The sequence below is a fragment of the Eleginops maclovinus genome, chromosome 18 (genome assembly GCF_036324505.1).
Source record: "Eleginops maclovinus isolate JMC-PN-2008 ecotype Puerto Natales chromosome 18, JC_Emac_rtc_rv5, whole genome shotgun sequence".
In the NCBI taxonomy this organism is placed as follows: domain Eukaryota; kingdom Metazoa; phylum Chordata; class Actinopteri; order Perciformes; family Eleginopidae; genus Eleginops; species Eleginops maclovinus.
Window position 1 is genome coordinate 21,472,880 of NC_086366.1, and position 12,008 is coordinate 21,484,887.

At 41.9% G+C, this 12,008-nt stretch overlaps 1 protein-coding gene across 9 annotated transcripts in view; it reads left to right on the forward strand.

The window, feature by feature from the left end:
- phldb1b (pleckstrin homology-like domain, family B, member 1b) overlaps positions 1 to 12,008 on the forward strand; it is a 117,332-nt gene that overhangs the window by 52,258 nt on the left and 53,066 nt on the right. For all 9 annotated transcript variants that reach the window (XM_063907753.1, XM_063907752.1, XM_063907756.1 and 6 more), the window contains one exon: positions 5,417 to 5,542. In XM_063907753.1, coding sequence (XP_063763823.1) covers positions 5,417 to 5,542 — 126 coding nt within the window. The remainder of the gene's footprint in view (positions 1 to 5,416; positions 5,543 to 12,008) is intronic.

Consider the following 12,008-nt stretch of genomic DNA (forward strand, 5'->3'; position numbering starts at 1 on the left):
CAGACCCCCTCCCCAACGACTACGCCTCGAAAACCTGTCCATGAATATCACAAACAGGATTCGTGACAAAGCGCAGCCCTGGCGGGGACCAACCCTCACCGGAAATCGGTCCGACATGTTACCGAGGACCCGGACACAGCTCTCACTTTGGGAGTACAGAGATTGGATGGCCCTGAGCAGAGACCCCCTCACCCCATACTCCCGCAGCACCTCCCACGTTTCTCCCTGGGAACCCGGTCATACGCCTTCTCCAAATCCACAAAGCACATGTAGACCGGATGAGCGTACTCCCAGGTCCCCTCCAGGATCCTTGCCAGAGTAAAAAGCTGGTCCGTCGTTCCACGACCAGGACGAAATCCGCATTGTTCCTCCTCAATCTGATCAACAACCGGTCAGACCCTCCTTTCCAGCACCCGAAATTCTCCCACACCCGCTGCTTTGCTTCGGCCACGGTTGAGGCTGCTTGCCCTTCAGGCCTGTTGATACCTTGCAACTGCGTCAGGAGTACCCAGGGATAACATATCCCGGAAGGCCTCATTCTTCAGTCGGACGGCTTCCCTGACCACCGGTTTCCGCCAGGAGGAACGAGGGTTACCGCCCCTTGAGGCACCTAAAACCTTGAGACCACAGCTCCCCGCCGCAGCTTCGGCAATAGAGGCTTTGAACACCGCCTACTCTGGTTCAATGTCCCCAGCCTCCACAGGGATGCCTGAAAAGCTCCGCCGGAGGTGTGAGTTGAAGGCCTCCTGGACTTGGGATTCCTCCAGACGTTCCCAGTTCACCCACACTACACGTTTGGGCTTACCAGGTCTGTCCAGAGGCTTCCCCTGCCATTCGACCAATCTCACCAGATCAGTTGACAACTCCGCCGCTGAGTTTGATAGGGTGTATGTATTTTTGCATACTTCTGTGAAATACCTGTTTTTTTGTTGGTGACTCTCCATTTTTAACCAATGGAATATGAAGACATAGGATATGTGATTGAAAAAAACACCTTCAAGAGCTGCAACTAGCTTTGAGCTAGTTAGTCAACGTTAGCTAATTAGAACTTAATAAATTAATAAATACAGCTAAGGCTGATTGGATTTACTATATATATTTTTACTTAAGTCCACTCCATTTTGAATCAATGTAACAATAAATAAACAATCAACAAGCAACATCACAATAGCTGACATATCATCTTTATTTAATCATAACAAGCTCAATTTATCATTGATCCACACCTCTAAGTCAATATCCTCAGTCATCATTGTTCTCCCAACCTCTGTCGCAGACACACTCTTTGACAGAACTGCTGAGTAAAACTGACTGTGCGCCGCAGAGCTGTCACAAACCCCCCCCCCAGATTTCAGTAAGAGATGACTGTGTCAAAAACACATTGCTTCCAGCTATGTTCTTTTATTCAAAATGTTCCTCAGAAGTGGCTGAATTGATCTTCAACAGGGAGATCATGTTAGTGCATGTCAGAGGGAGGGAGTGTGTGCTGTAGGCAGAGAAGCTGCTAGAATCTTTGAGGAAACAGGAGCTAGGTGAGGGAGTCGGATGACTGCATGAAGACACGGTGGCTGAGCTGACGTGGCTCCGCAGACCACAGTATGAACATCCTGATGACTGCTTTCAAATATCCAACTCAGCGTCTTTCTGTTTTTCCTTTTCATGACCAGACCTATGGCTCGCTCGTTTACTGATGAGACTTCCAAATATCGAAGGAAAATTTCCACTGTGGAAAATACCGACCAAGTTGGGATAGTGTCGTAACCACTGAAGGGAACGCTGATGGAAACTGGCGTCTTCTCTCCATTTACAAAAAGAAATGCAAATAAGCAAAATGCTGCATTTGGACGGCTCATGTAGGCATGTGGTATTTATTGTACAAATGAAGAGTATCAATTTAACTGGTATTTATCACCACCACTTGTCAGCAGTTCTTCCCAAGCGGTGAAGTTCCATTTTGTGTGCGAAATAGACAACTTGGTGCATATGGTTTAGATAATGGATGCTCTTTAAAATGTTTCAGATGACTTTATTGTTCATTAAATTAACATAACATTTAAATTTGTCTTTGGGACCGGCAAAAGAAAACAACACTCAACACACACAGCACAACGTACAGTTCAGACGCAATACTTTTTTTCCCCTTCTGCATTTTAAGAAAGTATGTTGTTACCGGGCAAACATAACAAAATTCGATACATTTAATACTATTTAATACATTTAGTACATTAAATAACTAAATAACAACCCATAAGTCAGAAAATAAGAAAAAAAGAACAAGAAAACAAAATACATGATTTAACAATCACTTATAGTTTATAGCTTACAAGTAACGGACACATCATTAATACTCATCTATCAAATTTTAAATTAAAATGAGTGATGGTGTGGTTGCAGAATGTCCCCAGAAGCTTCTTTGATGTTCAAATTGGGCCTATGGTTGAAATTAGGTGGATGGGGGGAAGTAATAATACATTTAAGCAGAATAAATCAAAGGAAATATATATGACAACAACTGGGTAAACAGCACGTTTCCATGTTTTCGTCGCTCTGTTTCTTTGCCCGTTGCTCATGATGTAATCAGGTGCTTTTCTCCCAAGCTGTCACTGTGCGTCTGTCCAAAAGAAAAGGGCATCTGGCTTTGTTCTACATCACTGCAGCCTCTTGTGTAACGGAGAAGTTTCCACATTTACCTTCTGCCTCGTGTTCGTCAGTGACAACAGGCAGGGATCTTATCTCTGACCGAGCGGGAAGACCTTTCCCTTGTAATCGCAGCGGGACAATGGTGCAATATTGAGAAAGCAATAAACACAAGATTGCTTATCTGTCATCGAGCTTGTTGTGCATGACGGGGATGAATTATATGCACACTGTTTGTTTTGCCACTTCTAACTACGACAGTAAGTGGATGTGATTGATACTACCATAGAAACCAAGTGTGTTTGTCGGGTTGTGTCATGTGAATACATGCCTGATTAGTGTGAGAAGCAACCCTGTCAGTTCATGGCTATCGGCTATGTTAATATTATCTGCCTGCTTCTTACTAGAGACATCTTGAAGCAAAATCAAAAGCAGTTTATTTGTGTTCTTTATTCTTCACAGTCAGTGTGCACAGGTGGACAAAACCAACTGCCATGCAGACTACATTATACTGTATATCGGACATTTCAAAGCAGCATTTGGCAACTCTAACTTTTTTCGGCTACTTTGGGTGGGTGGAAACTTGCTAATACACAAAATGTAGATCAACACTTTGGTGTTTAGAACAAACCTGTTGCTAAGTTGAACACCCAATAGAGAGGAAGCAACACTATAGTACAAATTAAATCCTGTTTGTGTCCTTTTGATCAACGAATGTCCAATAGTCACTCTCCTTTTTTTGCCCTGTTTTTGGTCTCCACCATCTCTTTAGGGAAAATAGTCGCTTCGTAGCTTCTCCATCCACAACATTAATGTTGATATTCTTTGTTTCTCAGTAAAAGCAGGATTCTCAGCTGAATCCCTTTATCGGAAATCAAACAGGAACCTCTGAACGCCTAGTTTTGCAGGCTTTCCTAGAATCTGGGTTGATTGAAACATTTTCAAACTGAAAATTCCTGTTTGGTGATTATTCTATGTAGGTTTGACACCATGAGCAAGACATTTCACTTTACACATAGTAATTTCATCAATTATTACTATCGATAAGGGTCAATGAGTATGAGTTGCAAGAGGAATTGCGGTAATCAGACCCTCAAGTGCGTAACCTTTATTTAAGCAGTGTATTTTTGTATAACTTGAAACCTGAGCTTTTAACAACAATAAATGCAACTGCATGTAACCATCAACCTGACAGTTTAGAGATGATAGCAGTGGGAGCACCATGCAACTGAGAAAGCTCAAATTAGTTGTAGGGGACAGGTATGTTTGCCATATCTTAAAAACATGTAACCAAACTTCTGTTAGAAGATCTCGTCCTTCATCCCTTTGTTTACTCTTGGCTTCAAACCGTCTAGAAAGAGCACTTTAAGAGCATCTTATCTTTTTAATTGCTCACATTATCTGTAGATGCAGGATGTCGGGGCGAGGCACATCAGATAGTTCTACTGCGTAAACCGATGGGAGTTAATTAAGAGAGAGAAGACGGTCTTATTTGATGTTGGCGGTTTTTTAGTAATTCAAAGTCATTTGCACTTCTGATGCAACTTCCTGCTTCCCGAAAAGAAAAAATATACAACGGTGGAAAAAATTAAGAGACCACTTCAGCATCATCAATTTCTGTTGTTTTATTATTTATAGGTTTGTCTTTGAGTTAAATGATTTTAGTTTTTTTGTTTTGTATTCTATAAACTCCTGGCATTTTTTCTCTGTGTTGTATTTCAATGGACACTTGAATGGCTGCCATACATGTAGAGATAAAGATTTAACAAAACTTTGGAGTGGGCTCTTAATTTTTTCCGGAGCTGTATGTCAATGGGACATTTTGTGTAAATGATTAATATCTAGTTTTAGCAGTTATTTGATTTTCACTTTAAAATGTTCTAAATTGTTGGCAGTTTTCTTCATCAAGTTTCATCCTTCATCATTTTTACACAGGGATCAGAGACTCTATGCCCTCATGCTTTGTTTTATTTTTTTGTACGACACTGGTGATGATGGTGAACACAGTCGGTTCTTGTTTGGGGCCTTTGCGCTGTATTTCCCTCCTGATGATGTCAGAACAACTCTGCGATATGCTTCACCTTACTCACCTCTGTTGGCTGTTGTGAGAGTGTTCTATGTCTCTTTCATAACTTGTTGGATGATGCTCCCTTGGTCAACTTAAAGGAATAGTGGGTAAAAGACCATACTTAGCATACAAACGTTAAAGAAGTATCTTCTCATCAAAATCATTTCCCAAAAAGTAAAACCATTTATTTTAACTAGAGATGGTAATGGACCATTAAAGGGTAGTAAACTGCTGATTACTTTCTCAAAAAAAATATGATTATAAATAAGAGAAATGCAGGAAATCTCCATATTTTACTGGCTTTAAGCAGCTTTGTAACACCCTTGTTTGAAAAATCACATCTGTGATTTAATATACTGTAAATTGTAAATTGCATTAATCGTATGCTTTCTTATTTATGTGGAAATGCACTGGCAACATAGCTTAATTTTGTTGTACTTGATGCAATGACAATAAAGGTATTATATTTTATTCTATTTCCCAAATAGTTGTCGATAATTTTTCTGTTGATCCACCTCTTGTTGCAGTTGTACACCAGATTATGAGCATGTGCTCAGTAGGTTGATAGTTGGACACATTTGTTTTAGTCTTTGGATGAATTGACTCATATGAATAACACAGAATTAGTTATTTTCTTCATGCTCTCCTTTTATTTATTGCTGGGGTTTTTGTAAAACTAAATAATACAATTATTTTTGTTCTGTTTTCCAGGCTGCATGCTGTGTTTTGGCCAGTCGGCCTTCTTTCGCTTCAACCACCCTGAAGAAGCCCTCAGGATGAAGAGCATGGTGACTCAGGGAGGAGGTCTCTCCGCCGGGGACTTCAGACTAAGTCCAGGTACTTTATAATCCTTAATCCTGCAAACTCATATTACACCCATTCATTACTTTTACTGTATTTTCAGACTGTTTTCTCACAGCAGTGCCACATTTACCATCTTGTCAGGGTTTCTTTCCTCCACAAACATAGGCCCTGTGTGAGTAAAAACACACTGACCTTTTGTCACATTAATAATAAAGCCTAGAAATGCCATTTTCGTCTTGGAGTTCCAGTTTCAGCATGTCCTGTGTGAATGAATGGGCCGGATTGTTTAACATACGGATGGTGAGGTGGAGCAGCAGGGCAGTGTTTTTTACAGGTGGATGTTTGCACAGCAGTAAAACCGTGCATTTTTCCTATTTCATAGCCTGGCAAGGGTGGAGGGAGAGTAGAAGCACAACAAAACCTGCTGGGAATAGAACAGTACATTAACACTGAGCCAGTTCATGGCTTACACAATATTCTGTTAAATTAAAATACCATAGAGTGCTGCAGGAATGAGTCCTAAAAAGCCCAACTTAAGAGTTTCACTAATTTGTGATTTAATTGTTGCTGCAAAAATAACAAAAGTACCTTTCATTTATGAAAATAATATTGCAACCTAAACTGTGTAAGTATCATCAACTTTTGTTTGCTTTGGAGTTTATTTTTTGCAATAATGAAAAAATCCCATTGGAATTTTGTCTAGGGACTTTCCGGTTGGTCTACAAAAAAAACATCTGTGCAGCACTTAATTCATTTTCTTTGCAGACCTATTTTTTGTGTTATCAAAATATTTTCTGGCTTCAAAGAAAATACATTTTCTTACCAACCCATCGAAAAACTGCGATATTTTGTGTGTGAAAAACCATACTTCTCACCATTGTTAAAGACCCCAAATCGTCCTATTTAACATAACCACATTAAAGGGAGGTATGCACTGCCCATTATGCCTGTTTGCAGCTCTGTTACAGCAACGTTGTTGTCACTATCAGCCTTTGAAATGCTGCACCCGTTAAACCCTGCAACCTGAATGGGGCCCAGCTGGGACCCGGTGCCGGGGTTCACGCCATGCATGTTTTATGAGCATCTCGTTCCTCTGCGTCTCCAGGCAAAGTTTTTAGCTGCTTGCATTTGTGTGTGAGTGTATATTCCAAGTGCTACTCCTGGCAGCAGAACAACTGTAAGTGGACCTTTTCTTGGCCAGCTCTACTACCAGGGATCTGTCATAGCATCTTGTTATTTCCCCCTGTTTAGTGGACATCATAAGTATAGCACACAGGCATGCTGGCTGCTGTCGACCTCGTGCTCCAGTAATGAATGCCTTCCGTTGTTTAGAAACCTCTCATTTTCCGCTATTATGCATTCCTGAGTTGCGTTCAAATGAAACTTGCTTGTACCACTCCCATGATAAGCTGTGCATATCTGTCATATCTATTTGAAAACACTTTGAAATTACACTCGTTATCTGTGTGTGTATTCTAGCAATTATGGAGGGCAAACCCAGCCAAACCCACTTGACCTACTTTGTTTTGAAAGCATAGACTTTTTCCTTTTGTATGCAGTAAAATGATAATATCAATCTATAGGAATGTTATCAACTATATCACCACATTATCTATGGCATGATTAAAAAAAAGTTCAGTACTTCTTTAAATTGTAAAAATGTTTTATCAAATAAATTACCCTAGGTAAGGGAAGAGGGAGTCTGTAACCACAACTTTACATTTGAGAGGTGTGGGAGACTCCAGACAAACTTTTTTCAACATCCCCATCCTGTAAAAATAGCTCCTTCAAACAATTTAACTAAACGATTCATTCTAATTTCTCCCCCATTAAAACAAATGACCATCTACTTACCAAAGCTACCATAATGTACCTAAAATATTGGTGTAAATATTAGAGAATGAGAAACTGTACATATTTATTGGCTTACTGTATTCAATTGCTCTTTTCACAATTTAAATTGAGTGGTGCACTTAGCAATTTACCACATTCGGTTCACTCGTCTCAAATTCATTGTGTCCCAACGTTTTTGTGGTTAGTAGCTGAAAAAAAAGAGTTTGTGTACAAAAATAGGTCAACCTGCACCACTCTATTGGGCATTGCTTAGTCTTTGCCTGTTGGAGGATGTTGTGATGGTGACAGTGGAGACAGACCAGGCAAGCCTAGTAACTGATCCCTCACTGGCTTCTTAACACATTAAAAAGTCACCGAGCTGGCCAGCGGACTTTAATAACTTATTTATATTTATTTGTTTAGGTTAAGTGATCCAAATATATACAATCCATACATAAAATCACGTAAATCACATAAACCAAGCACCCTCAATTGTGATTGACTCAAAGGCAAATAAAGGTAGCACACACTCAGGTGTTCAGGTAAATGTTGACTTCATTTTAAAACTGATTCTGGCTATCTCAAACACACACACAAACGTTGTCATTGATCAGAGCGCTATATGTGCAACCTTTTTCCTTTGGCTATCAGGGTGGCTTGCAGTGTTTTTTGGGGAATGCGTCCCAACATACCATAAGCCTCTTTGCTATTATTATAAGAAATTATTACATTTATTTTAAATATACTATTTTCCTACTCACAACAACCATATTGCACATTGTTAAGGCCACATTTTATGTCTGACATTACCAACGTTTAGAAAAAGAAAACTAAAATAGATTTTTTACAATTTGAGAAAGGTAGAGACGAACAGCTCGATCAATTCCAATCAGTTTTTATTGACAAGCTAAACCTGAATTATTTTTTAAGTCACTTATATATTTCTGGGGGAAATAAACGTGCACATCGGCTGCTGCCATCTATTATGTGCCTGTTATGCTTTGTGAATGTACCATAACAGGCACGTAATGCATTACATAAAATGTCCTTGTTTTGTGAACTACTGTTTCTTTTATGAAGCTGGTCACATTCACCTAAATATTGTACCATTTTGGCTAGCTTCACCGGGTCAGTGACGGTCCACTGATGGTCCACTGACCAGCTGTCTTTAGCCAGGCGTCTTTCAGCGAACACCTCTTTACTGATTGGACATTTCCTGTGCCTCTCTGCCTGACCAGCAGACGGCTTTGTGGCTCTGAGCTGCTTACTCAAGAGTGGCCGACGGATGGGGTTACAGTATCTTGTTCAGGGACTATTTATAAACCTCTAGTTCCATTCTACTGTCTGCCATCTTTGCACCCTCCCTTCCTCAATGGGTTTCACCTCCAGTCCCTTCCTGGAACCTCCCACTGTCCCTCTTTGCTTCTTTTCGCTAAAATACCTTTAACTTCCTTTGATTCGGCTGGTGTATCTGTTACTGGCTGCTTCTGTAAAAGGCATGGCTGAATGCGTTAGATACAGTTTATGGTTGCATAATGGCACCACAAAATGTTGAATCTTCAAATGTCTATTTTTTTAATCACGCAATGAAACATTAAAAAATACATAAATAAAATACGACTGGGCAAGCGGAGATAATGTTATTCCCATTTAAAGCAGTCATCTCCTCTTTCCTGCCCTTTCATTTACATTTCCAGACCAGTTTAAAAACCCACATTCGCATCGCTAAGGAAACATCTTTTTTTCCGTTAATATTTAATTTGTTGCATCAGGGAGGTCTTAACTCAGAATTTTGTACGGACAAGTGCAGTCAGAAAGCGTAACACACATTCAATATTTGTATGTTGCATGTACTTGGCAATACAGCTGTTTCTGAAAAGTTTAGGTAACTGTAACTTGGTCTCACTGTAAACTTTCCAAATGTTTTCATCTCATTTCAATTAAATGTGTTTAGGTTGTGTTATAGTACATTTGGTCTACATTTGCTTATCTATTGAGTTATATCAAAAATGTGTACTTGAATTTGAATGTTTCCGAAAGTCCTTCTCCATGGCTTCTCCGAACTTCTCCCACACCCACTGCTTTGCCTCGGCCACGGCTGAGGCTGCTGCCCTTCGGGCCTGTTGATACCTTGCAACTGCATCAGGAGTACCCAGGGACAACATATCCCGGAAGGCCTCCTTCTTCAGTCGGACGGCTTCCCTGACCACCGGTGTCCACCAGGAGCTTCGAGGGTTACCGCCCCTTGAGGCACCTAAGACCTTGAGACCACAGCTCCCTGCCGCAGCTTTGGCAATAGAGGCTTTGAACACCGCCCACTCTGGTTCAATGTCCCCAGCCTCCACAGGGATGCCTGAAAAGCTCCGCCGGAGGTGTGAGTTGAAGGCCTCCTGGACATGGGACTCCTCCAGACGTTCCCAGTTCACCCGCACTACACGTTTGGGCTTACCAGGTCTGTCCAGAGGCTTCCCCCGCCACTCGACCCAACTCACCACCAGATGGTGATCAGTTGACAACTCCGCCCCTCTCTTCACCCGAGTGTCCAAAACATGCGGCCTCAGGTCCGATGATACGATAACAAAATCGATCATGGACCTTCTGCCAGGGTGCTCTGGTACCACGTACACTTATGAGCATCCTTATGTTAGAACATGGGGTTTGTTATGGCCAATCCATCCATGTCCAGTAGCAAACCACCACTCCGGTTCAGATCAGGGGGGCCGTTCCTCCCAATCACGCCCCTCCAAGTGTCTCCATCATTGCCCACGTGTGCGTTGAAGTCTCCCAGCAAGACTAAGGAGTCCCCTTCAGGAGACCCATAGATACTTTCAGGATCTCCAAGAAGGCCGAATACTCTGAACTGCTGTTTGGTGCATAAGCACACACAACAGTCAGAGTTTCCCCCCCATGACCCGCAGGCGTAGGGAGGCGACCCTCTCGTCCACTGGGGTAAACTCCAACAAAGCGGCACTCAACCGGGGGCTTGTGAGTATCCCCACACCCGCTCGGCGCCTCACACCTTGGGCAACTCCGGAGAAGAATAGAGTCCAACCCCCTATCAAGAAGTAAGGTTCCAGAGCCGACGCTGTGCGTAGAGGTGAGCCCCACCAGATCCAGCTGGTAACGCTCCACCTCCCGCAAAAGCTCCGGCTCCTTCCCCCCCAGAGAGGTGACATTCCACGTCCCCAAAGCCAGCTTCTGTCGCCTGAGTCTGGTCCGTCGAGACCCTCTGCTTTCACTGCCACCCTTCTGGCAGCGCACCTGACCCCATCGTTGTTTCCCGTAGGTGGTGGGCCCGCGGGACAGAGAAGCGGAGGTGTTGCCCACGTTGCTTTTTCGGGCTGTGCCCGGCCGGGCTCCGTGGCAAGCCCGGCCACCAGACGCTCGCTGACAAGTCCTCCTTCTGGGCCTGGCTCCAGAAGGGGACCCCGGGCTTCCTCCGGGCCGGGTATCCTCGCTTCCAATTGTGTTATTCATGGAGTCTTTTTGAACCAATATTAGTCTGGCCCCTTACCTGAGACCAATTTGCCATGGGAGACCCTACCAGGAACGCAAGGTTCCAGACAACACAGCCCCCAGGTTCATCGGGGCACACAAACCTCTCCACCACGTTAAGGTGCTGGTTCTCGGAAAATATGATGCTTTGCTATAAATTAAGCTGTAAATTGTATAACATTGTATAAAATAGTTTCAAAATGAGCTCCTCCCTGACCAACTACAACTTTGAAGTGCTGCTTTTATTCGATTGTGTTTTTAATATGTGTGGGTATAACATGCACATAGACCATTTTTATGGTCTTTCACTTGACTTTACTTTAGAAATACATTTTGCAATCAATACTTTGATAGAAGGTAATTCTCATTGGAGGACTGTACTTTGAATGAAGTATTTCTATACTGCAGTGTTGCTACAAAGCATCTGAAAACTTCCTCCGCCACTATTAAAAAAAGATGCAATGTTTTAATGCAACCAGTGCTAGTTTATTGTAAAAACAAAAGATTTTGGCGGCTTTTTACACTTTGATAGTTATCACTGTTCAGGCTCTTGTGTTGCTTGGGTAATAAGACATAAATACCAAAATCTGTCCTGTCATTGCCACTGGATGACAAAACTGTATCTCTGTAAAGATGAAAGCCGACAGTAATCCAATTGGTTTTTATGCCAGTAAAATATGAGCAAAGTGCCACAGCTTCTCTAAAGATGGGTCATTTGTTGACACGTTCTCCCCTGTGTCATCTAAAACCGACATAATCTGCATTATAGAGACAGTAACAATGACAAGCCATAAAATCCACTGCTGTGACTCTTTAAAACAGCCCTGTAAATCTCGCAGCAGTTCACATCACCATGGGAAAGAAGAGATACGTCAAGGTGGCCATAACAAAGGAAGTAGAACGCCTTTACCTTCAGAATAAAAATGCATTTCTAATTTGAGGCGAATGGTTTAAAGACTTCTCGGTGGCTCGGTCTCAAAATTGGAATGCGTCTTCTCTGTAATGTGTAAAATGCAGTATATTATTACCTTTCAGAATTTTGGGGAACAATGCTGGTATTTGTCACACTCAATTAGGCATTATGGTTGTTTCTACATTTTGTTTCTCACGTATGTCTTTCCCATTGAGATGGATATTATAGTATAGCCTACTCTGATTATATGCTCGAAGC